The 27,867-nt window shown below is 40.7% G+C and overlaps 1 protein-coding gene across 2 annotated transcripts in view; it reads left to right on the forward strand.

The window, feature by feature from the left end:
• The first annotated feature begins 583 nt into the window (after positions 1-583).
• Positions 584-27,867, forward strand: part of kcnd3 (potassium voltage-gated channel, Shal-related subfamily, member 3) — a 105,311-nt gene continuing 78,027 nt past the window's right edge. The window contains exons 1-3 of one of the 2 annotated variants that reach the window (XM_069140105.1): positions 584-669; positions 810-900; positions 1,822-3,001. In XM_069140105.1, coding sequence (XP_068996206.1) covers positions 1,899-3,001 — 1,103 coding nt within the window. In that variant the 5' untranslated portion in view covers positions 584-669; positions 810-900; positions 1,822-1,898. The remainder of the gene's footprint in view (positions 670-809; positions 901-1,821; positions 3,002-27,867) is intronic. The other variant, XM_069140106.1, reaches the window with a different exon arrangement.

Here is a 27,867-nt window from a genome sequence, read left to right on the forward strand (position 1 = left end):
GAGTGTCCAGTATTTTATGCAACATTTTTTGACCGGTTTGAGTACACCATCTGGGTAATTATGCATGTTTCTTTTGCCTACTCTAAGCATGAGTACACTCATGCACTTAAAAAAGCAGGTGTAAGTACGTAAGTACGCAAACTGAGACACAGCCACTTAATTCTCCTGCTTCCAAGACATAAAAAAAAAGCCAGTTATTGCCTCTATAATTAAAGAAAGAGGGGCCCAATCTTGTTTTACGGACCCTTCAATTTTTAGCTATGCCCCTGCTGGGATCAATCCCGTGGACAATTCAGCTGGTAGCACTTGCCTTTGATATTGGTAAGTCATATTGGTTCAATAGTTCACAGTTCAATAGCCTATTTGTTCGGGGAGAGTAAACCCGTTTGCCTTTTAAAATGTGTGGTTCTGAGCCTTAATCCAGGTTCCCCACAAATGCAGTTTTGGTTCACAACCCGCCCTGCGCAGAGAGAGAGAGGAGAGAGAGAGAGAGAGAGAGAGAGAGAGAGAGAGAGAGAGAGAGAGAGAGAGCGAGAGAGCGCTCCTCCTCCTCCTCCTTCGTCTCTTCCCACCACTCATCCCAAAAAGCCGAGGTAAGACGGTCTTCACGGCGGACTTCCCTCATCATTTCTCCCCTCGCATAATGGAAACTGAATTCAAACAGCTGTGGTACGTCCATCCCCGGTACTTTTCCGCTTTCACCTCAGCTGTAGCGTTTGTCTGATGCGGTTTTCCTCTTCGCCAAATAACTTCTTTCCTGGTTATTTGGTGCTTTTTTTTGGGGGGGGGGGGTTGTTTTTTTTCCCCAGACACGCTTTCAGAAATAACCAAACCTACGACTTGTATCTAAACTGCTCTGGAAGAAAGGTCGTATTTCTTTGGATGGAGAATTTTGAATCGGTGAGTTGGGAGCTAATCGACCACAGTGCACAGTACACAAAGCTGTATGTAGTTATCAACCTTTTCGGCAAATCGAATCGCTACAGCTTACTCCGTTGTTCAGGCTTAGCAGCCAATTTATCACCTAAAATGATCAAAAATGCCTGTTTCGAATCGGATTAATGCAGCTAAATCCATTAGTGAATTTGAACAGAACAATAAAAAAAAAAACAACAACAACAACAAAAAAAAAAAACTGGTTTAATCAAGCCTGAGTAAACTAGAGAGTCATCTGCGGTGTTCTACTTGGAACTCAACAGGTTTCCACGCTCCCGTTTCCCTCTTAAGAAGACTATAAAGGAAACCAAGAGTTTTAAAAACACGAGTAATTTCGCCTGTTTTTTTTTTTAATGCAGTTGCTTTGCTTGCTTTTAGTTTTGTAACCTGTAACTTGTAACTGAACTGTATTGCATGAGAAGGCTGCTTCTTAACGGTAACTCAATAGAGAGGAACTGAGGTATAGCCTTTAAGTAATTACAAGCAAGGTGATGCATACAGGAAATGCGGTATGTTCCTGTAATCACATTGAAGCATATTATATCAAATAGAAATGCATTTTATATGCTGCATGTAAAGGTTTCTAGCCTAAGTGTGAGGTTAAATTACATTTACATGAAAGATACATTATCTCAGCTGGGCTACCTTGTTAGAATAAGAGTTGTATTGATCATTTTGTCTTTATTTTTCATTCCTTTCTCTCACTGACTCTCTTTTTTTTTAATCCCTTATTTTGGTCCCACATCCTCAACATTCAAGTATCTCATATTCACTACCTTTTTTCTGTTTGCTCATCAGCTCATCTCACTCCCTTTCCCTGTCATGCTCAAAACACCAGTCCTGTGCTTCCTATCCTTACAAACTCCCTCCCTCTCTTCCCCATAGATGGTGACTGAGCTGAAGTCAAGCTGGTTGTGAAGGTGCTGGACTTGTTCCCCACTACGCCCCAAGCCGGACACAGCATGGCGGCGGGAGTAGCGGCATGGCTTCCCTTTGCTCGGGCAGCAGCGATCGGCTGGATGCCTGTGGCCAATTTGCCCATGCCAATAGCGCCAGGTGAAAAGAACAAGAGGCAGGATGAGGTCATCATTCTTAACGTCAGTGGACGGCGCTTCCAGACCTGGAGGAACACGCTTGACCGCTACCCAGACACACTGCTGGGCAGCTCAGAGAAGGAGTTCTTCTACAATGAGGAGACCAAAGAGTACTTCTTCGACCGGGACCCTGACATGTTCCGCAGCGTGCTCAACTTTTACCGCACAGGCAAACTCCACTATCCACGCAATGAGTGCATCTCCTCTTATGATGAGGAGCTGTCTTTCTTTGGCATTATCCCAGAGATCATCGGTGACTGCTGCTATGAAGAGTACAAGGACAGGAAGAGGGAGAATGCAGAGCGTCTGATGGACGACCAGGAGGACAACAAGGATGCTAAGCTCCCCAACATGACCTTCAGGGAGACCATGTGGCGGGCTTTCGAGAACCCCCACACTTCCACCATGGCCCTAGTCTTCTACTACGTCACTGGCTTCTTCATTGCTGTCTCTGTCATCACCAATGTGGTCGAGACGGTGCCCTGTGGCACAGTGCCCAACCAGAAGGAAGTGCCATGTGGTGAGCGCTACACTGTGGCCTTTTTCTGCATGGACACGGCCTGCGTTATGATCTTCACCGTGGAGTACCTGATGCGCCTGTTTGCTGCGCCCAGCCGCTACCGCTTCATGAGATCCGTCATGAGCATCATAGACGTGGTGGCCATCCTACCCTACTACATCGGCCTGGTGATGACTGACAATGAGGACGTGAGTGGCGCCTTTGTGACGCTCCGCGTTTTCCGTGTGTTCCGTATCTTTAAGTTCTCGCGTCACTCGCAGGGCCTGCGCATCCTGGGCTACACGCTGAAGAGCTGTGCCTCGGAGCTGGGCTTCCTGCTCTTCTCCCTCACTATGGCCATAATTATCTTTGCTACCGTCATGTTCTACGCAGAGAAGGGTTCAAGCTCCAGCAAATTCACCAGCATCCCAGCCTCCTTCTGGTACACCATCGTTACTATGACAACGCTCGGGTAAGAGCAGAGCAGACACCTCTTTTATCTGGTTGGGAGTGTGGGGTGTGTGTGTGTGTGTGTGTGTGTGTGTGTGTGTGTGTGTGTGTGTGTGTGTGTGTGTGTGTGAATGTGTTTTAACGTTTGAGTGCATGCTTGTATGCGAGTGTGTGGATTTGTGAGTCTATTTGCAGTTTGGTCTGCGTGAGTAAATCTTTGATGTTGATTAGATTTAAAATGTGTGTCTGACTTTTTGGCCCAAAAACCAACGACAGCTTCGGAAGTCAGTGCCACCCTTTCCAAGATATCCTTTATAAACTTTACGCGTGATGATAAGTAATACAGAGAAAGGGCACTTCTCAGTCGACTGTGCCCACTGTGTTTTTACTGATGATATTCTTCTGGGGGAAGAGAAGCCATCAAGATGTTCTCTCTCTGTAATGGCTGTGCCATTGCTCGCCCTTTATACGTCAGCGATAAAAGGGAGAGAGAGAGACGTAGAGAAAAGGGGAAAGTTGAAAGTAAGAAACAAAACATTAAATAGGAAACAAAGAAACAGATGATAGCATTACTTCTCTCTCTAACTTGCCCTGTGGTTCACAGCAATGCACTTCTAGAATGAAGTGAAACATGTGGAGAGCCCTCCTCCTCCTTAACTCAGTCTTTGTGAGGGACTAGTTGCTGGCCTTGAAGTGTCTCTTCGTACAAAGGCTCTAATGCAGAATAACTGAATGCCCTCCATTTTAAGAGGCAAGCTGGCGATTCGGTTATTTGCTTTTAGGTAATGGACAGAGATCATTATTTTATCTATTTATCTTTATTTTAAAAGGTATTTCCTTTTATTCACTGAATGCCTTATTAACCTGCATCCCCAGGCTGTTGTTATTGTATCCATTTGCAAAGTCGTGAATTGGCTTTGATTGAGTTTTGCAAGATGAACGCGTGGAGCAGTTTGATGCATTGATTTGTTTTGTCTGGCAACATGTTTTTCTTCATTTTTATGTCATCATGTTTTTCCACCAGTCATTTTATGATAGTGAGAGGAACCGCACATACATCATTAATTTTACAGTGCTCACACACACACACACACACACACACACACACACACACACAGTTATGTGATGCGGCACTATTAGGCCTAATGTGTTTTATGAGTGTCCCCTGTTGTGGATGTGTGAGTCAGACTGAGAGGCTGACAAATTGCAGCATCCTGCTAAATGTCAGAGTCATGGTGGCCATAAATGGCTCTGAGCTCATTGCTGTGACACACTTGGCAGCATGTCATTGTGCCCTGCCATTCACAACCTGCCCAGAAGATCTGGTGTTGTGCAGATATTTGCTTGTGGATCGCTTGTTTGCTCTACGGACAGACAGGTGGCCATTGAACTGTGGAAAATACAATGGCATTCGCTGCTTTGTCCTTTGTTAATTTTCTGGACATGCAGCGGCTTGTGTTGCTCTCCATACTATCCCATACTCTGCATGGTCTCCTGTTGCTTTTACAGTAGGTTTGGAGTGTGTGGGTGTGTCTGCCTGTTTGTGTGTTAAGAGGGGGGGTAGTTGTTGAGCTTGGCCTCATCAATAAAGCAGGGGCCAGAAGTGGGTGTCAGAGTGACTAATGATGTGGCCCACTGCATCTGCTGACTAATGTAAACCTGCCTGACATTCTGGTCTCTGCTCACCGTTTATGTCATAAACACACACATACACACACACACACACACACACACACACACACACACACAGAAAGAATAACTATATCTGTGTTTATGTATTTGGTCATGTACAAACACACAAAGGCAAATATTGGTGAGAATTTTCTTTGCATGCATGTTTTAGGACTATGTGGTTTTCCAAGGGTCATCCAGTTCATGATATACTGGTTATGGAATGATTCACAAACATTATCTTTGGTTGAAGTTGTTCTATCCTCCTACACTTTCTGGCAGTGGAATCTGTGGAAAAGTATCCATGCAGCATTTTATACTCATCTAACTAAAGATGAAAACTGGTTCCCAAAGACAATGTTTTCCTTGACTTCTGGTCTTCTTGTGTAAGTGCCTTGGGGCTTGTAGTCTTGCTCTTGAGTGTCTTCGTCTTTGTTCTCCTCTCGGAGATACTCGTATCATCTGCATTCTCATGTTTAATTTACTGCTAACACTTGAGCTTTAGCCCCCATGTGCCTGCTGTCCTCTGAGAAAAATTGTGTTTGTCTGTGCTCCGACTTTTGTGATTGTGTACGCAAGTTAGATTGTGTTTACATCGGTGTTATGACAATGCAACAAGGGTGCCCCACCTGTGACACTCGTGCATGGAGGCTTGCCCGCTGTGGCTTTTTGGGTGCTTTGTTTATCTCACAATAATCCGGCCTCAATCAGAATCCCAACAATGGGCAATAAAATACCAGTTGAATGCTGGATCTTTTTTTTTTTGGAAGTACAGCTCTCCTCTTTCTTCCCAGAAATGGAAGTTTCTGTAATGGTAGGAGGAGAAGGGAAATGGAGAAAGAGCTAAAAAGAAAGGGACAAAACTAGGAAAAGAGAAAAGACACAATCAGGCATCTATTTGCATCCAACGTTTTAATTATATCAAAAGCAGACTGTAGCAAGACAAAATTACAGAGGGGGGGGGGGGGTGTTTTTATGTATGGAATATCTTTGATACAAACAACATAAGAGAATAAAATACTCAAACGTGGACCCAAGAGGCTGCACCACTCCTCATGACCAGCTGGACAAAAATAGGTTTAACCACCCAAGTGAGTTAGCAAGCCACCAACTGCTATCCTAAGAGCCCTGCGCTCACTCTATACCAGGGCTAAAAAGCTTATCCTGCAAAAAAAAAAATCCTGCAAATGAGGCGAGCAGACAGGCACACAGTGGTGCGGCTTTAGCTAAATCAGAGATATTTAGGCAGTAGGACCTGTGAGGGATTTTGTTCTCTAGGTTGTTAAGCAAATTGATTTTGACCTTTGGGTGATAAAAACTGGAGCATTTTCCATACAAGGTTGAACCTGTATTATAAACTGGAGGAGGCAGAGAGAGTGCGTGTGTGTTTGTGAAAGACACACAGCAGCTGCTAAACATCAGCGCATCATTATTGGTCCATCTAGACTTCCTGTAGTTCGCTTCTTTATTCACACTGTGAAAGAGACAAAACAAGAATGGAAGAACACTTGCCTAGATTGTTGTAGCGTGATTCCACTACAGCAGTTGACATTAATGTCTGACAAGACATTTGATCTTTTGTATTAATTCTATTCACTCATGATGATCTGTTTACGAAGATATCATTTGAATCACAGCAAGTCTAAAATGTTATCACAGTTAAACCACTAAAACTACCTGCAAATGTTCACTACACTATCTTAAGATAATTTTGAAGTATTCAACAGTTGTGTCTTTTTGTTGTATTGACTCTAGCAACTAAGTTGCGTGTATATTGTTTGGAATTACCTCACTGTTTTGTTGTTTTTTTTTTTTTTTTTACATTGACATTATGCTCATTAAAATGCTACTTCAGTCAAGAGTGAGATACTCCTACCTGTGTCTTATCAAACTTTTTCACTGAGCACCACATGTGAAAATCTCATTTTTCCCACGTAGATAATAATATCTGCATTATTTTATTAATAGAAGGAAATAGATTGCAAGTTTTTGTCTATTTATGTCTTAAAAAAAAGCCTCTTTACTGATTTTTTAAGTAGTATTTTATCTAATGACGTGTGAAAATCTGCCATTGAGATGATGTTTTTAATATTTGGAGTTTACCTTGAATATCTCTCTGTGCCGTTAGCCAGTAAAAATTGGGGTTCTCGGTGTCGTAGAAGTCACAACCCATAAACACTATTGCAATCAGCCAGCTGGTGAGACGCCATGGGGCCTCGATGGCAGAGGTAGCCAAGCTAGCATGAGTGCGACAGCAAGCTATTATACATAATATGTACAGGATATTGCTATTGGCTTGGGGATTTAATATTGCGCTGTTAGATTTTAGACGACTAACGTGCTGCCAGATCTCTGAATAGCTGCTCGCATCATTGCGTGTACTTCTGGTGTTATGACCCTTGATGACTGTTTCTCCAGAGAGTCCTTCAGCTTATGATTGTAAGCTCTTTCTAGTCCATTATTATGTATTGGAAAAGCTTCTGCTTGTTTAAAAAGAGGAAACATTCAACATTTACACAATATAATGATGATAAAATGTCTCTTTTATTTTTCTAGTTTTTTTTAGAGCCTCACTGCTTAAGCACTTAAGACTTTATTCGATCATTTGCATTTGTTGTCTTGTAATGAATTCACAAGGCAACAGTTTGATAAATTGAACAGTGTGTATTTGTTTGAACAAAAGCAACCACCAAAAATACACAGTTTCAGTTTGCTATTCAAAATGGTCTATTTTGCATAACAGAAAGTGTCAGCTGTTCTCTATGCATCTCGTCATCTTTTAGGACTCATTAAGCTTTTCCAATTGATAAAGTATGGATAAGAGCTGGAGTGTTTGGTTGTGTTGTAGTCATTAGCATAGCTATGCCCGTGCGTGATTAATATCCTTATCAAAGACCAGCTCCTTTTGATCACTGCGCCTCGAGGATCAATGCTCTGCTCTCAGTCTCCCAGACAACCGCACACGGCCTCTCATGTACATTATTGTTAGCTGTGGTGCACGGGGTTCATGTGCATGGAGTAGGTGTATGTGGAGGTGGGGGACTCTCCAGACTTTTGTTCACCTGTGCCAAAGAATATAAGTGTGTAGCCTTCTTCGTGTGCATGTTAAATTTATGCATGTTTCCAGCTGTCACGAGTCATTGTCACCGAGCTCTGATTTATGGAGCATTTATTTTGAAGCCAACCGCTTGTGCAAAACGATGATCAATGCAGATGAGCGAGTATTGATTTGGGCAGTAGAGAGAAATCTGGCAGCCATTGTTAGTGCTACTAATTCGAATGGGTGACGAGAGTATGACTGAAAGACAGCGCCTGAATGTGATGTCACTGAGCCTTCATCTTGGATTTATGTGAGCAGTTGAGGAAGTAATTTGTCCATGGTGATTCAGGTCCACATTTGTTTGTAACCTTTTCCTTTTAAGGTCAAAATTAGTGGTGAGCTGATCTGCACTGCAAATACCTGTTTGGAGTTTGCATAATGACAGGCGATCATTGGTGCAAGACACGTATGTACCACAGGGGTTTGGAGTGTGAATGATTTATGCTTCTGTATTGTGGCTATATGGAAGAAATGTGGGATGAGAGCATTCAATTTTCTGGTTGTTTAGAGTCCTTGTACACAGGGCTGTCATGATCATCACATTTCATTGAACAATGAATTGCCAAATAATTGCGATTAATGATTTAATGGTCTATTTCTTTTCATTTTATGCCACTATTATAGTGTAAGCCCAATTATAGTTTATTAATACACCCTATGAAGAAGAAGAGCCATTTATTGGCATTGAACATTTAAATATATATGTAACAATTTCTGTTTGCCCTTCATGCTTTGTAAACAAACACAGGGCAAATAGGACACAATTAACTTTATTATGCAAAGTTTATTACTGAAATATATAAAGAAATTGCTTAAAATGACTGGTTGTAATAATGAAGATAGATTATGTACTGTGGCGGTGCCAATTCTACACTCATGTGCCTTTTAAATAAAAGAAGAAGAAGGCGGTGGAACGAGATAACGTCAGTGACGAAAAGCTGACATTTCTGTTAGCATCATTCATCTTATTTCATATAGATGAATGGAAACAATTTCCATGATTATTCAAAACACTTTGGACAGCTCAGATAATTGCAATGTGGCGATTATGTAATAATTGTTACTGGCCTATTTGTACAGAAATATATGTTGAAAAGCAAGCACTCTCCTTTATATGTCTAGTCAGAACCCCCCAGTGCATACACCGAGCCAAATCAAAGTTTTTTTTTTTGCTCTCTGTGTCTTCGACTTCTTAATTATGTCAATATGAATTATTCATTATAATAGTAAGTGATTATCATGGGTTTTCAGGAGATTTATTCATGGTGTGATATATGGGGATATTTAAGGCAACATTTACATTTACAGTTGCGGTGTTTGGCAGGCACGTTTATCTAAAGCAACTTACTTAATCCAGACAACACCATCAGTTCAAGTAAAGTATGGCTGCAACCGACGATTATTTTCATTATCAAGTACTTTTCTCTGTTAATCAATTTGCTTTTTGGTCTTTAAAATGTCACAAATGGGTAAAAGCCCACTGTGCAGCCTAAAATGTCTTGTTTTGTCCCAACCAACAGCCCACAACCCAAAAATATTACGTTTATTATCACCGACTGCTAAAGGAACTAGTAAATAAAAATGTTGCGGGTTTTTTTTTTCCGGTTATAAAAAGACTCTATGATTAAACGATTATCTCAATCGATGGTGATTAATTTTTTTGTGCTCATCTAATTTAGTAATCAACTTGCAACTTGTTGCAGCTCTGAAGTTAAGCCAGACTTTTACAGCAGTCAGGTAGTAGCAGTATTCCATAGACAGTCGAAAAATGCCTGCTGTACTAATCATCTCAAACTCATTTGAATGCCATGTTTAAATGGCATGACATCCACTCAGGCTTCTTTATGGTTGAATGATTTCCCTTCTGTAGAAAATGTATGATAATACATTTTGAACTGCTTGTTAGTGTACATTAGCGACCCACACGGCAGCTAAAACTACTATTATCACTGTGGGTAAAACAAAGCATTGAGCAGGTAATTGCCACGAGCACTCAATTTACACCCGGCATTAACATTCAGTCTCTGTCTGGATATCCTTCATGGATGAGGAAGAAGAACAAATATTAGGTGTAAATGCAAAGGCCTGTGGATCATCATGTAAATATTCATAGAAAGATCACATGTTAATTACATGAAGAGCAAGTCCAAGTATCAGACTGCCTGTTTTAGCTCATTTTCTTTACTCAGACTGTTTCTTTACAGTACGTATCACTGAGTCGGATGTATAGTTCGGAGACTATTAATAGATAGAGCACAGTACCCGTAATGGACAAAAGGTGATGGGGTCACGTGCTGGCAATATTCTCCAGTGGTCTGCAGGTTTTTCATACATTTTTGTTTCTCTTCCATTTCCTTTTTTTTTTTTGCGAAAGCATACAGCCAATAAAACTATGGTAGAATAGGCATTTGACTGTAATCCAGCCAAGTCTGCCAACTTTAAATAACACTCAAGAGACTGGAAAGGCTTTGTAACTTAATTTTAATGCATCACAGATTGTCATGAATTATCGATGAATTACCTTTTCATAGCAATGATGACAGTGGTGGGTGGAATTCAACATTCCAACATAACATAGATTTAAATTTATAATAATTAGCGGACTTTAAGGAATTCAAAAAAATTTCTGATTCCTCGGAAAAATAAAACCCACATTTCTGTGTATCGTCTTTGATTTTTTTTCATGTTGACGAGTGAAAATAAAAAATATAAAAATAAAAGAAAACTGTATTTAAAAGCCCTAAATTACATCTCCTGTCACCTTTGGCCTTAAAGTGATTTCTATACAACGCTGACCTCCATTTCAACTCACTGATATTGAAATAATTCATTATCCTGGTCACACACACACACACACACACACACACACACACACACACACACACACACACACACACACACACACACACACACACAACCATGTATCAAAAAAGTAAATCTGAACTTTGACCTTGACCCACCAGCTGTTATTCTCCCTCAGTTTTTCTCTCCTCCTCCTTTTTCCTTTCTATCTCTGCCTGCCCTCCAGAGTAAACGCACATGAAGAGACATTGTGGTATAAGCGGCTGCCTCTCACCCAGCCCTCTCACTCTTTTTCCTCATTTCAGTGCTGCTAAAGAAAAAGCAACAGAAACAATGTCAGAAAATAGAAATGTCAGTCCATTTTCGTCCCCGTTACCTTAGTCCTCCCCTCCTCAACCCCTCTCGGGTGTAGCTCTTGGGACAGCATCATCGGACAATCTGTGTGTTTTCTCCAGGATTGCATTTGTTGCAGGCATTCAATGCTTCCAGTTGGTGAATCTATCAACTGATTTACCCAGTTTATTTTAAATGTAGCGCTGCTTACGATACCTGGAAAGGACAACATTTAAGATATTACTTGATATTACAATAACCAGATATCCACACAGAATATTGAATCGCCAGCTCAAAACACAACTGAGGCTGTGAGGTGATGGATGGTAAAGAAAGTCTAACAATGTAGAACTAGTGTGAAGATTTTTTTTTTTGCCCCACTGGTGGTATTGATCGAGGAATATTGTTCTACTCTAGTTTCCCTCTTCCATCCTTCTAATCACTTTGTTTTCTAGTATGTTGTCATCACCATTACATCCCAACATGGCTACATGACTGTTGACCTGTGTTCTTGTTTTTCTTCAAAGGCCTCTGTCTCGTTCTCAATCCCGGTCTCTACTTTATTTTCCCCGTTTTCTCCTGAACTGATATGTATCGGTTGGGCAGTTTGTATGTGTTGTTTGCATGTCTGCATCAAAATAACATTTACAGTGTTTTGGCGGGTTTGTGTTCTACTGTGTGAAGGTGAATGTTTACATGTTGAGCATGTTCTCTTCTGCAACTCGGTGGACCTTGCTAGAGTTATGTGCTTCCACTTTTAGTTTTACATTCATGGCTGCTGGATTGTGACTATACTGTGCTTGTTATATAGGCAGAAAAATCAAAAGTAATTTTCCAGGTCTGTGGTTTTTAAGTACACAGCAATAACTGCGTTTTCATGTTTCTGCTCATGCTACTGAATGTAACGTACAACCGCCTCAATTACCGACAGGGACACTGTGTCCACTGTGACGCACCATAGGACAGGGGAACTGTGTGTTTAACCCTGTGGGATGTTTTCATTCGCTATTGATAATTTCATTCGACATCACTGCAGTATACATATTTAAAATGCAAATAAAAAATATCAATCACTTGCTTGTTCCTTGCAAACAGAAGCAGTAAAAGGAAAAGGAAATATCCTGCAGGGTTAAATTTAGCATCTGTGTTTCAATAAATAACAGATAGCACAGTGTGAAATGGGTAAGTAACATTTATGGGGCTGATTGCCATTGACTGCTCTAGAGACCAAGCCCCTTTTAGTGTGACAACAATAGCAACTGTTCAAAATGACGTAAGCCCAAAGCCTTGAGTCAAATTCAGAAAAAATGTCCCCAGCATCAGCTGTTTAAATCCTGAGTATGCTTATATACATGATTAATACTGCAATATATCTGTATAAATGATTAAAAAAAAAAAAAGACTCTTGATTGAAGACAGGGGCTTTAGCATACTATTTCATATAATATAACATACAATATGTTCTCTGTTTCATGATGTGACTGATGTGTGAAAACAAGACTAAGAGACTACAGCCATGCTAGTTGCTATATGAGTACTTAAGCCAAATGCTAATCTTAGCATGTTGACATGCGATAAGCACAAAACACAAGGCACTGCTGAGGTTGATGAGAATGTCATGAAATAGAGCAATGGAAAAGTTGAGTAAATTTAACTTGACAATGATGTGTGAGATGAAAATTTGTAGATCACAACCCTCTTTCATATTATACTCTGGAGGTCTTGAATGTGCAAAATTTCACGTCAATCCATCCAGTAGGTGTTGAGAAATTTTAGTGTACATGGGCTGAAATGCTGAGCTGACCAACTGATTGTTAAACCTACATTTTCATTACCATACTGCTAGCAAGATTGATACTGGTCTTGTTTTGTTTAGTGGCAATAACTGGACTGATATAGTGCAGGCAGCTCACAAAGATGTTGTATCGATGGGCCTCCATACCCTCTTATGTCAATTTTTTTCAGCAGCTGAAATTTTATCCCAGAACCTCAAATGAAATCTCTACACGATCAATAAAGTCCTTATGAAAAATAAATAGGACCAGACCAATCATGTCAAAAAGAAGGAACAAATTAGTTAGAGCAGTCAGTATCTGCTGTTTATATTTTGTGTTTGAGGTCACATTAAGTCAAAACTGCTCTCCAGTCTTCTTCCTAAATCTGAAACGATTCCTCTCGGCTCTGTTAGATCCTCACTCACACTCTCCTGGCTTGATGTTGATATGTATTTCATCCTCTTTTCATGCAGAGACCTGGATGGTTGCCCATTTTTGAAAAGTGGTATCGCATGCCAAGCCTTTCAAACTTTTGCAAAGAGGCATTTACCTGGCCACCTGTCAGTCGGAGGGCGTGTGTCTGTGGGGGGGGAGGGGGGGGAGGCAGAGGTTTGCTGTGGCCAATGTGACTGTGAAGGGTAATTTACAGGTACGGTCTTTCAGTAAAGTATTTCAAGCATGTGCTTTGTTTTGCAACCCCCTTTTTCGTCATTGACGTGCCATGCATGCAAATGCCGCCCTGACATCGGACAGTGTGTCCTGACGAACTTAATCGTGACTAACTTGGCAAAAGTGATTGGAGTGATGTTCAAGGTGTTGAGGCAAGACAACTATGTCAGACGTGTGCATATTTCATTATATAACCCTCCCCAACCCCCCCGTCCCTGTCCCTGTCTCTCTTTCACTGTCTGTCACAGCTGATTGCCTTCAGCTATGGTCCTTCCAAGCCCACTACACTTGTGCCCACTCCAATTCAATTACCAGCAGGCTCTCAGTGAGGAGCCTGAAAATGAGTTGGTGATTATCAGTTTCCAGGGTGTTTAGCAGCATCCTGGACTGCTGATGGCTGCAGCCAAGTCCCGAAACCATTCTAAATCACTTCCTTGCAACATTTGGACTTTTGTTTGTGATGCACAGTAATAGGGACAGACTTGTCAGTGCAAATTCATGTTTTGGATGTGATGGATTTGGTTTAGACCAAAATAACTGCTGTAAGTATTGCCATTTGTAGTTTACGGACCCAAGAGGCTAAAATGCAATCACTTTGGGACTCCCTTCACCGTTCATCTTGCTAAATACCTGACGAAATAACGACATACCTACTTGCCTCAGCTGTACTTTGCTTTTAGTGCTAATTGATAAAGGTTAGCATGGTAGGACAGTAAACTAAGATGATGAGCATAGTGAACATTGCACCTGCATAACATCAGGTCAGCAAACAAGATGATTATACACCAGAGTCAGCTGCACTAATTACAAAACTAACAGTTGAACGTGGTTGCATTGTGAATTTGTATTTGTATTTTCTTTTATTAAATAAATGATGAGCCTTAAAGTGCGTGTACCAGTCAAAGTGGTATAAATTCTAACTCCTCCTTGGTTTGACTTCACCACATTGCATAAAACAAGGCTGATTTTAGAGGATGATTACACCATCACTTAGTAATGCATTGTCGTTTTATTGGAGTGGCCCTTGATTTAGTTGGCTGTGAGCAAACACCCGAATGTAAACAATTATGGATTAGACAGTATTGTGTCTACTGGGCAGACACGCTCATTACTGAGTGGATAATGGGGGCTGAAGAGAATGTGAGTGATAGTTCTCCATATATGTAGGCCAAGTTATAGAAATAAATCGCCTCTCATTTCCCTGTAGAGAATGTGATAAACGTGGTCTGAATGACTCCGTATAATCTGCCCAGATTCGGAGCCAGGTTTTTGAACAGGTAGACATCATTGTTCCAATTTTTTTTTGTGCCCTCACTTTTGCACTGACATACATGCATTTGCTCTCACTCACACACAGTCGGTCTGCTAGTGTCTATGTCTTTCTGGGCGTACTGTAATTCATAAACTGTGTTCTGTGCTGATTATCCAGGGCGACAAAAGCAATTGTCCTGCTACACTAAATCTGTGGGGATTAATGCTTGTCTCTGGAGCTGTTCCCTCTGCTTTAGTGCATATGTGTCTATGTGCGTGTGGGTTGTCTTCTCCTGTCGTCTCCCCTCCACCCTGTCAGGCTGCACTGAGGAGGATCTTACCGTATTTCTAGTCGTGGCATTTGATTTGGTGCAGTTTATTAAAAAGAAAAAGTGTACTCCTCAGTAAATGGTTGAACGTTGTATTTGACTCCTCTGCTGTGTAATGCCGTTCTCATGACAGCACGCGGAAGCAGGACGTGTCCTTCACAAAGCTAGGAATCAACTTCTTTTTTTTCTCATCCAGATGTCTTTGGGGGATTACCCATGCTGAGGGATTAATCCTGCCATGTGCCATCTGACAGCACCAAGCACTGCGAAGAGCATAAAAGTCAAGTCATGGACTAACACCATTAATAGATAGCAGTAAGCCTTTTTCCCTTCAAAGGTTGACTGGTGGCAATATTAATTCAATTTCCAAACCCCTCTCGTAAGTAACCCGTCTTCTACCTCTGTGCTCTGTGAGGAGCAAGGCCATGGTCCACTGCCGCACAATAAGAAGTCTCCTGAAAGGATTTTCACGAGCCTCATTTCACAAGAGACAGTCTGCATTATGTTTTAATCTTATTAGGATTGAATTAACACCACATCAATGACCTGCTCAAAACAAAGCGCTTTGAAGTCCATCCAGGTTTTTAGTTGATACGTAAAACAGATTTAGAAGCACTTCTCAAGGAAAGAGAATCATGCCAGCCATCAGTTTACTGTGGGTTACAAATCATGCTGAATGCACCATAAGGAAATCACTTTATAGCTGCTAAGGGGAGATGCCTGTAACCTTGGTATTGAATGCAAGAACAATGCACTTCAATCTTATACGAGGGACAATTGAACAGGTGCAGTGTGAGCAAAGGGATTTTGTTTCTCTACAGAGGTTTGCTGGATAGGACAGAACCTCAATGTCCAGATTCAGTGTGTAATATACAAGAGGTTTATCCTGGAAATAGGATGCTGTTAAATCCACACAGTGTAGGCCATTTGAGTGTGAGGAAAAGGTTCATGACATTCAGTCTCGGCTCAAAAGTAATTTCTATGTATGAAATGCTTATTTGTTAAAGGCTACATGATGTCACAGCATAACATAAATCAACTGATGTGTCATTGAAAATACAATCGGCAAAAGTGTCTATTAAGAAACCCAAAACCTAATTTCACCTTTTTTTTTTTTAGTTTGGGTATTTTTTTAAAGATAATTTTTTTTTTTTTTACCTTAAATCCTGTTTGTTTGGATGTCATCTGTGAAGATAAATGACTTAAATTTTGCTGGGAAACAGTAAAAATCTCAATTGCATGTGTAATCTTAAAATCCTATCTTGCTTTATCGAGCAGCTCTCTTATCTGTCTCTTCTCTTCTGCTCTTTATAACACATTGCATCTCAAACACTTTTACTCACCCCACTGCTCCTTTTCTCTCCACCTACAAAGTGATATTAATGCTGTGAAAACAAATTGTAAAAGTTCTTCAGAGTTTGTTCTTTTGGAGTAAGTGGAATATTTGCTCATCCAGTTTCGTACTGCAGTGCTCAGCAGTCCATGAGAAGCTTGCATATACTCTCACTACTTAGTTTCTGTCCCTCTCCTCTGATTTTGAACACGCGCACACACACAATGACTTTGAACCTGCATTGCTGCAGTACACACGCATCCACTCAAACCAAGCTTTATAACAATTAATTTGTCAGAGTTTGTGCTCGTTGCTCAATAGCCCTAGGCATGTGCAGACACACAGCGGGAGAATCTCATCTCCTCAGCAGCTTTGAGAGGTGAATGAAAAAATTATCTGCTATTCATTATTAATATTACAAAAGCAAGGAATGAGAAGGAGAGGGATGAAGCGTAGGGACAAATAAAGCACATGGGTTTGATATTTCACTCTATAAAATGTACAACACACAAATACATAGGAACAACTGGTGTGCAATCTAATCGCGTTTCACAGAGGGTTGTCACATTCCAGAGAGTATCCTTGTTAATGAGTGCAAAAACACTCAGCGCTTCAATGAAGTTAATGGAGAAATTTCCCTCTGCTGATCTCGTAGGATAAACATTAATTATATGTCTATATAAAGGGTTTCAACACTAAAAAACAGTAGGGAAAGGAAACAAAATAGTGTAGTGTAATTTTAAACTTCTCAGATTTATGGCAGCTTGTGAGTTACTGCAGTCCGATTTATTATTCTGTGGGTCAGTGCAGGAAGAATTTAACATCTAAAACACTGAATTTAATCGGTCGCTGATGAACTGGGACAAGATGATAACTGGACACTACTGAGGGGGACTACTATGACAAACATGGGTCCCTCTGATAATGGAAATATTCTAACTACAGCTGCAAGCGAGTCATTCAGAACGATAGTATACAGCAGGTCCAAATATGGTAAGGGTCTACAATTTATCGAATAAATTGATTAATCAACATTATGACTGTTGTTTTACTCATGTTGATATGTTTGATAAATATATTCTTTCACTTGAGCAGTCAGACACACACACACACACACACACACACACACACACATAGACACTCTCGAGCTGCCTTAACTTGCTTACATATTCCACAACGAATCAGAGTTAAGCTTATTAGCAAACAACCTATGATCGTCAGCATATGGTGGCAATCCTTGTATATGTTCACAGTCCACACCTACACTGATGTGGTTGATACACAGCCTAATAGTCAACAGTTTAAACCATGAAAAGATTGGGAGATCTGTATTTGCCGCTTCAATTCATGCCTCTTGCTTATTTCTTCCTTGTGGTACTGCAAAAAAAATATTCTCTGCAGCCCAAAAAGTAGTTTCCTCCTTAGATCACCAACATAAGAGACATCTGTAAACCGTTAACAGGACTCCTCAAATTTGATTTCCTAAATTAACAAGATATGTCATGTTATTTTTTAATTCAGAAAACTCTGAACAGGAGTCTGACTTGAAACATATTTTGTCACACAGACCATAAACTAAACTAAATTATTGCTATAACCGCAAAACAAAAGAATGTTTGCCAAAAGCAAAGTAATAAATAAATTAAAACTGCAAGCAGTGATATGCAGGCCCTCGCAGCTTCGCGTCGGGGAGCCGGCGGTCGTGCAGCACGTGAGGGTCGGCCGCTTGCAGTTTTATGTTTTTTTCTAGATCTTGTTCCTTATTCTTAAAAAAGAGGCTTTTTTTGGCGGCTTTAACATCTTCAAAAACTCATGAAAGTTGGTGCCTGACGCAAGTTTCATGAGGTTTGGAGCTTAAACATCAACTTCCTGTGTCACGGCGAAATATCAAACTTAGCCGCATGTGTGTTACCTCGGCGGGTAAACCGTGAACCTCGTGTGTTACCTCGGCGGGTAAACCGTGCATTTTTGACTTTGAAAATGCGGCCATTTTTTGAACATGTCAAGCATGACATTTGGGTCACTTTTTGGCCGCCATGCCACGGGCACACCGATCGCCGAAAACAAATTATTTTGATAACTTTTAATTCCAAACATGTTCAGAGTGCACAGACTAAATTTCAAGTCGGTCTGACCAAAATCTGAAGGAGTTTGTAAAAGTAAAATGTGCGAATCGCCAAAAATGGCAACTAAATTCAAAATGGCAGACTTCCTGTTGAGTTGACATAATGGTGCAATGTAACTTTTTTGTACGTCTTGGTGTGATACACACGTCTACCGAATTTCATGCATGTAGGTAAATGGAGCCGCCGGTGCATCTGTTTAGGGGGCGCTAGTGAGCCATTTGGCCACGCCCACTCGCGACTCCACTAAAATACCAAATTTTTCGCCGGGAGAGATGCGTGTACCAACTTTCATGAGTTTTTGAATATGATAAAGCCTCCAAAAATGCAGTTGTTTACAGAGAATCATAATAATCGCTTGAATAACAATAGGGCTTTCGTACCATTGGTGTTCGGGCCCTAATAAGTAAATGTTACTTTGGATTGTCTTTTATTTATTCCTTGCAAAAAATAAAAAAAAGATGTTATATGCATGTGTATTTTTTTTTTTAAATGTCTAAAATAATCACTACGGTGGTACCAGCAGGCAATTTTACTCCACTTTATCTTGATGTGCCTGAACTGGCTGCCTAAGTCTTCTCCACAGCACCAGAGAATGAAAGAGGGTAGCACTGGCTGCTATAAAATCATAACACTATAGATATCTATAAATAATTTAAATTGGAAAGATGAGCATAAACACAAAGTATTTCCATGTACTGCAGTTTTCTTCGGATGACATAGCTTCTTAAATATGTATTTGCTGCTCAGCTGTATTATTTGTCACAAACTAAAAATGCTCTGAAACTGCAGTTAGTAAATTCTTTTTGGCAACGAACTCAGTTGAAATAGAAAACAACACGCTGCTTTTCAATTTCTGCTTTGCTCAACACAAAAATCCCTAAGGGTCCTTTCACTTCACAACATTAAAAAATATATATATTTCACTTTCCCTTTATTTACAGTTAATAAAACATTTTGTCTCCCTCTTCCATAACTGACAATTTGCATGCTAAGTGAGTTGACTGCATGACTAAAACACCATCTCTGCCCTGGGGGATTTATCTATGCAATCCAGGTTCCCATCCACTCGCATCACCAATGTGCCTAATCAGTGTTGGATGGTGATGATAGGGCCAGCCTAATGGGTGGATATAGATCAGGCCTCGGTGATGGATGTCGTGGTCAAGTGATCAGGACCATAATGAATGTTCCCAGGCCAGGTGGACCAGTTTGGCATCAGGTGGCTGTAAGTGAAACAACAGCTTTCCAATATCTCCCCTTAACTGGGCACGCTCCCCCTCTGCATCTCTGTGAGCGCCAGCCTATTCTCGCAAAATTTGACAAACTGCATGTATGCATGAGCCGAACACTCAAAAAATAAACTGTCAAGAGAAAAGAACAATTTAAAGGTTCCAGAAGTGTGGAGACATTGTTTTTGTGTTGGTGGTGCTCGAGGTGTACCGTAGGGGAGGTGTGACTTTTAAACAGATGCAGATGAGGCCTGGGCTGCTACCAGGAGGTTGGATTGTCAATTGCATTTTAACTTTCTCTTCTTTATTACGTGTTTCACTTCCATTGTATTTCCAGTTAGCTTGAGCAAAGATGTGAAATTGTGTCTTGTTTCTTTACATTAGTGTACATCATTAAGGAATCTGACCAATGGGTTGTTATGTTTTCACAAAGAGAGAAAAAGAGAAGACACAAAGAGTGTTGAGAAACAAGTAGTTGCTACCATGAGGTTGAAGACTGCTGTCCATTGGTCATCACATCAAGAGAGAGATACTGAAGCGGAGAGACGAGAGATGGTCAGGGAGCAAACTAAAGTTTTTAAGGAACACTGGGCAGTGATATAAAACTGTGTGTGGGTGTGCGTGTGTGCGTGTGTGCGTGTGTGTGTGTGTGTGTGTGTGTGTGTGTTTTCTTTCCCTGTAGAGCAGCTCTTAGTCGTAAACCTGGCCTGGATTCTGGTCTCCAGCCATGAGGTCATTGATGTGTGTTTTATAAAGAAGGCATGCAGGGAAAGGTAACAGATTTGAGCCAGGCCCCATGGACAAGCAGAGTGATACCAAGAATTTGGCCAAATGTTTTTTAGAAATTCACAGATGGCTGCTATTGTGTACATAAGGTATGTGCCTGCGTTTGCATGTATATAGAGATTTACGTTTGTGTGTGTGTGTGTGTGTGTGTGTGTGTGTGTGTGTGTGTGTGTGTGTGTGTGTGTGTGTGTGTGTATACAGAGATAAAGGGAGATAAGAAGACTTTAAGTGGCTAAATAGACTCTGCAGCTTCTACAGACATTTTGGTTGTTTCAAGACTGCGGAAAAAAACAGCTTCAGACTCCACAGTGTGCAGAGGCGTGTTGGCCTAAGTAGTCAAATTGTTTGCCTGCCATCACAGGCTATCAAATAGTCTGTGTTTGTCCTAAAATATCAGATGATGTTTGTGTTGCCTCATAGAAAAGCCTCTTCTTCCTTGTTTTATTGCATTTGTTTACATCTTACTCATAAGATGTAATATGAAGAGAGCCTGTAAATCCTCTGTTTCCCTCACCTGTGTTTGTTGTTCCTTGACTGCAGCCATTATGTTTGTCTATCATGGTTTGGTTACTGCTATTTTTAGATTCCCTGGTCATAATTGCCGCCTAATCTTCATGTGTCCCCTGTGGATGTAGAGACTGCATAGATGAACAAAACAAGACTGCTGTGATTATATTAGAAATCCGCTACTCAGCCAGATTCCAAAAAGACCTGAGGGTGTTGACATAATCAGCACAATAACCAATATTCATTCGTGTACTGAGGATTCACGCCTAAAATATATATTGCCGTTTTTAGCCACACTGGTAGCGTGGGATGGCAATGTTGGTCTGCCAATTGGTTGGTCCACCACTTTGACCCAGAGTGAAATACCTCTGCAGCTTTTTAATGGATGGCTGTGGAATTTGGTAACTTGAATAATCCCCCATCGTTTTCCTCTAGAGCCATCATTGGGTCAAAATCTCAGTCTGTCCTATGTTTGGTTATATACAAATGCATGCAAAGCTCATCACATCCACATCTCCATCTGCTCTTTATGTTAACTAACATGATGTACATAGTAAATAGTATAACTGCTAAACATGAGCTCATCAGCATTGTCATTGTGAGCACGTTAGGATTTAGCTCAAAGCATTACTGTGTAGGGATGAGCATTTTCAATATGAACTAATATTCAAATAGATGCACATACACACACAAAGAGGGAGAACCCCATTCTTGCTGAGGGCCTAGTTTTCACTGCGCGTCTAATGTCATACTTATTTGTGGTGACAAAGCTAGCTATTGATTGTTGATCTGTGGATGGAGCGTCTGTTGCACTCAGAACTTTTTAATGGTTGTAGTAGTCTTTGCATGTTTCTGCTGTTTGTACAGCGGCATATAATCTAACAGTGTTTTTATTTTGCGGTTGGTAACCAGCTTTGAGATGTATTAGTGACACCTTCTGGCGGTAGTGCCGCATTACTAATGTAGAATACATTTCTAAAAAATTTTTGAAATTATTTCTATGATTTAATGATTATTTGGAAAATCATGACTCATCCCTATACTCTCCCATATCTATTAGCATGGCTGTAGATTGTTGGTTTTGTTATTTGGTGTGACTGCTTTGAATATTAAAATTACAATGATAGATTAGTTACAATGCAGACCGTCTTGTCTGAATAATTCTGTCCCTGCCAGCCACGCTCCGTTTTCGTTGTTTGTGCATGACCCCCTCTGGAGAATGAATCAGAAAGATGGAGACAGAGAGGGACAAGAGACAGTCTCCATTGGAGACAGATGCAATTATGATTAGACCAAAGTCAGAGGACATTGCAATTCATCAGGCCGTTTATGAGAGGATCACCAGATAAATGCTTTAGTAAGTGGAAGCCAGTCACAGCACGGGGTGATTGATGTGATAGCCATATAATCCAATAAGTGCTTGTGGCCCCTGCATGGCAGCATTACAAACAAAGATGTATCACACAACGGGAAGCCACATTCAAAATTGTGTGGTAATTTGGCCACAGTAGATCTGACTCTACCCCTGAGCCTATTATATTTATTGTGTTTAGCATGGTGTTTGAGAAATTGTCTGGATCGGTTACTGTTAGAATGTTTCTTGCTCCACAATCGTGATTTATTGATTGATGTCACTTAATCCATCACTGATGTGCTTGCGTATGTGTAGCTCTGCGTCTTTTTCTTCCAAAGCCCCATCATTTTGGGATTAACAAGTGATTGAATGGCTTTATGGATATAATCCTGATTTGATTTCATCATGATATGATTTTTTTTCCTGCTGTTTCCATAGTGCACTCAATTTAATTTCAGTGCATTCGATTTACTTGGTTTTATAGAGGCTTTTAGCACCTTTGCCTTCTGGGAGGGAAAGAAAATATTGTGGTCAACAGTTATCTTCAGTCACTCATCGGAAAAATGGACGGTAATTATATTAGTTACAGTGGCCTTATCTGTGCAGGAAGGAAATTTAATGATACCGCACAAAGTTAGGATTTCATGGTTGTCGTTTCAATGTGAAAATACAAGAATCAGTGTTTCAATATCTGCCAATGTCTCTCATTCTCTGTGGTTTGAACACCTATTGGCATATAGCTCACATGCGTGCTAAAAATAGAAACCATCCACAGTCCCAACAGCCCCTCCCTCTCCGCCACCTTCTCTCCTTCCTATTATCTCTCCTTTCTCGACACATCCCTCTCCTTCTGTCTCCTCACCCCCTTCGCATTCATATAACACAACTCTCATACACCACGCTGCGGAATTTATATATATTGTGTGTATTCTTGCAGGCACGGTCACACGCATACTAGTTGAAAACCACATGCAAAGATGAGGCGTTAACGCTTTTTTTAGGTGTCATATTTTTAAAGATGTCGTCTGCTGCTCGGCTGTTTGTGTTTCCTTGGTAACCCTAGGCTGTTAAATGAAAATTATGTGTCGAGTATATAATTATAACACATGCACACATTCAGAGCTGCAGCAGCAGAGATTCCCACCTAAGAGGATCAGCGGTGGAGTGTTAAGATCCGTCATCTCCATTTTCACTGTATTCTAATCCCAAATTTTCTCCAAAAAAAGTATCCATCTGTTTATTAATCACCGTCTACGTGTTTCTGCTTTCACTCACTCTCCCCTTCTATCTCTTGTAAGCACGGGTGTATGTGTTTAATTACTGAGGTGACCTGAAAAATTTGTGTTTCAAGAGTATGTTTCAGTCTGTTTATTCCCCCTTCTCTTTTCTGTCGAAAAGCAAACACAAGTCAGTCAAACTATTCCTTAGTCTGCACAGTGCGTGTTCTTAATACACAGTGACTCACTTTGTGTGCACCCCTGTTTACATCAGACACCTGTTGTAGCTCTAATTGTGCAGTGTGACTGTTTATCACAATCAGATTGTCATCCACATGGCTGTATATGACTGAGCCTTTGTGAAACACAGGCAGGAACCATCTGTTACCTTGAATAGCTCCTGGCTTTTACAAAGCCTGTTTGCCAGCTTTTGGTTGAGGTTTGGGTTGGTGTATGTGTGAAACAAATTGGACATCTAGTCCTTAGTCCATTAGTTCTTAGCTTCCAATTCTTTTTTTTTTTTTTGTATCTTTGTCTTGTGGCTCCTCTCCTCTCTGTCTTTATAAAGAAGTGTATGCGTTTGTTTATGTGTGAATGCCTCCCCACAGGCTCCTCGCTGCTGATGATTGCACTGGCTATTTCCCTCTGAGGCTCTCCCGGATGACAAATTCACACATCCGTTATCAGCCTCTTCTTTTCCACAAAATCAATAGTGCCTCCTCAGTTTCCCTGCATATATGGGAGGGTGCTGCTGCAGTGTCTTATCAGTGCATGCACGCACTGTTGTGGATACCCACAACAAGGCACATACATGGGAAATCTTAAAACGAGATTGTTTAACATGAGCTAAACACCAGCCACTGTAGCCACAAGTCACAGATACTAATGGTAAATGTTAAAGTGTAGCACAACAAACACTCATAGTTCAGAACAGCCATGATGTCAGCAAATGGACTCAGTAAGTTATACAATAGATTACATCTGAGATTTTTAACATGTACAACATGAACTACTGGTCACATAACCCCGAGTAGAATATGTAAACCCCTCTATGCATTTTATTAGATATGCATTTATGCTTTTATTTGTAATGAGAGCAATGTGCCAGGTCTTCTTTGAAACCTTACATAGTTTAATGGCTAGCAGCCACAAAGGTGGCGGTACCGTGTCCCTAGGGTTAGGTATTGTTCAAACTTTTTCAATGCCACTACGATACAAATCTTAATTTTATATGCAGGTTACTGGGGGACAGTGTAACCCAAGTTGTTTTCTGTAGTTACAATGAACAGATGTCCCCCTAAATGCCTTACATTCAAGTTATTGCTAGACGCTTCAATTTACTGATTTTTCCTCAATGCCTCAAATGCTGTCGGTAACTCAGATAGTTATGTGGCCAAATAATATTTCAAAAAGAGTCAAATAAGCTGGAAATGTTGTACCAAATGACACCGCATTTTTGATTGTATCAAGGCAATTTGGTCAAGGCCATAAAAGTATCAAAGTTTGGTGCCCAGTCCTTTCTGCCCCTGCAGCCTGGAGTCTGCTATGTAATCGTTACCACATCTAACTGAAACACCAGTAAAGGGACAGATGAGTTTAAATCTCGGCATTCTTTTTTTTTGACGATTTGGAGTAATGGAGGGAGATTAGAATGGAGAGCAGGAGGGAAATCATTACGTCATGAGGAAGGGTTATGTGCACATGAAAGATGCACGGGCTGTTGACGGAGTGTCACTGTTGCTGAAAGCAGCAGACAGGCACGGAGATACCTCCGACAGTCCTATAAAGAACCAATGGCAGCAAGAAACACTCATCTATCATCGCTCCGTCTCTGATTCTTACTGTACTGCCACCATCTATTATTCATCAGCACAGAGGACCGAGAGCGACAGACATGATGAGTGCACTGCTGGTGAAAGAAGGTAGCCAGTTGTGTACAATAATGCACACACTCCAAAAATGACCTTAAGAGAAGAATATAAAGAACAATATGTATACACATTAATGGCACAATATCTGTCTCATATAAACACGCTGGATGTGTATACTATTTATTTCTCCTTTGCAATGATTAATAGAACAAAGCACCAGTGAAAGGGAAACGGTTAAGATTAATATGGCCCATTAAAGATGAGTCTAATTAAACTCAAACCATTTGGTGAAGTTGGTCCTCTTCATGACTTTCCACAGAAGAAAAAGTGCAACTGTGTGTTTATATTTAGTGTTTGCATTGTTGTTTGTGCAGGTGTGATGGTGCATACTGGTTTTCTTACTAACAAAACCAGCCCCTTCTTCTTTTGGCTTCGTCACCCAAGTCTCTCGGCAGGAATCATTAATTTCACACCAATGATATTGAGGAAGACAGGGATAATGTTCCAAAGCTGACTTGCTCAGTGTGAGCATTAACGTCACGACATGGAACCGAAGAGTGATTACTATTAATATTTACTAATTTTCCAGTGTGTATGGTAACTTAAAGCCACAGTTTGCCGCTGTGAAAAGCAATTACCCTCTGACTTGATGGTTGAAAAAGAATCTTAAAATGTTCGAAAATAATAATTTCCTATAACTTGGAAAAATCGTGGTGTATTATGTGTGTACTTCCAGGTCAGGGGGGGACAATTTTGTAACAGCAGTAGGTGGCTCAATAGAGAAAAAGACTGATTATAAGAGCGCTTTAACTGTGCCCACACAATTCTGCCACCAACGCTGCTGCGACCACATTACATATTTTTTAGAGCATGCAGCGAACGGGTGCTTCATACTCCATTTCTTCCTCTCTTCCCCTTTGCATCTACCACATGTCCTCTCAAATCACCTGTGCTCGTACTACCCTTTTTTTTTTCCCACCGCCCGTTCATTCACTCTGGTTTCACAGCGCATTGAGACCAGCACTGTTAATTTATCTTCCTCCTCTTTTTACACCATCTCTTTCCCTCACTTCCCTGTCCTCACATTCTGCCATCACTCCTCTTTTCAAAGGGCGCCTGTGTTATTTACCAAAAATGTGATACAAAGGCCTCACTGTTTGGAAAGGGGTGGAAGAAAAGGCAAGGAGCAGGATGAAGAAGGGGCAGACAGGATTAGACAAGACTGTATAATGACCTAGAGACAGGCTGTGTAATCAGTCCGTCTGTCTCTCACCTTCACTGGTGCTCTGGGTATCTTACAGGGTCACAAGAAAAGTGTTTGATTGGTACAAGGTTGTCCAGGCGCAGTCATTTGGAGGGCCAGCATTGGCAAAGGAGTGGCTGCTGGCAACCTGCTGACAGAATCTTCCAGATTGATGGGGGCGGATTTTCACCCCCTTGACCCCTTTCCATGAGCCCTTGTCCTGATGAAGCGAGTAGGAGGCGGAAAGAGCTATTTTTGGTGTCTGGATTGTCTTCGGTTTTGAAAAGACACAAAAACGGTGATAAGTGGAAAAGAGAAGCGTAAAGGCAGTGGAATGGGGCTGCAAATAAGGATTACTTTCATAATTGATTTATTTTTTGATTACTTTCTGCATTGATTGATTAGCTGTTTGGTGTCAGAAAATGGTTAAAAAAAAATAAAAAAAAAAAAAAAAGTCAACCAGGGTTCCCCAGATCCTAAGGTGCAGCCTGAAACGTCTTGTTATGTCACGACCAACAGTCTGCAACCAAAATATATACAATTTATTATCATTCAGCCTCTCTGAAGGGTAGACCAATCATTGACCAGTGGGGATGGCTTAGTGTGTTTGTTTCAAAATGTAGCGGTGATGGTGGTAGAGCTAAATAAAAAAATACGAACAGTTGTAGCTATGCTCGTAAATATCAGGGAATTAAAACCAGAGTCGAGTCTTCAATGTTGATTTACCTACATGGTGTTGCACTCCGATTAAAAAGGGGGTGTCTGTTGTTTACAATTTGGTGAGTTTTGGTGCATAACACATCATATGGTGGTCAAAGCAGATTGGTTACCTAAATACTCAATATTTAATATCATATTTAAAACTAAATAGTTTCAAATTTTATAAAACTCGAGGTCTACACCCATTAGGATGTAACAAACAAGGAAACAATCCCCAATTCAGTATGGTCAGATTCTATCTGGGTCTGATAATACAAGGCTATTACAAATTTGAAATGTTTTTTTGACCTGGCATATGAAAGACATTTTTCCACCTCACTACATTAAAGAGAGACAACCAGAGAACACAAATTTGTGTGCAGTGTTGTTGTTTAACAAACCAGTCCAGAACAGGCATGTGCATTTGACTCAGTGAATTACTCATGAGCTCTGTTGCTGCCTCTTACTCATAAGTAGCAGACAGCTATATATTGGACGTTAGAGCATTATAGCACTGTTTCTCTCTCTTCCCTCTCTTGGCTGCATGATTCTTGAACATGAAAGATGCAGAGTGTCGTAGGTGGGAGAGTTGT

The sequence above is a fragment of the Embiotoca jacksoni genome, unplaced genomic scaffold (genome assembly GCF_022577435.1).
Source record: "Embiotoca jacksoni isolate LCO1_2020_lvr unplaced genomic scaffold, fEmbJac1.0.p SCAF_9, whole genome shotgun sequence".
NCBI classification, from domain to species: domain Eukaryota; kingdom Metazoa; phylum Chordata; class Actinopteri; family Embiotocidae; genus Embiotoca; species Embiotoca jacksoni.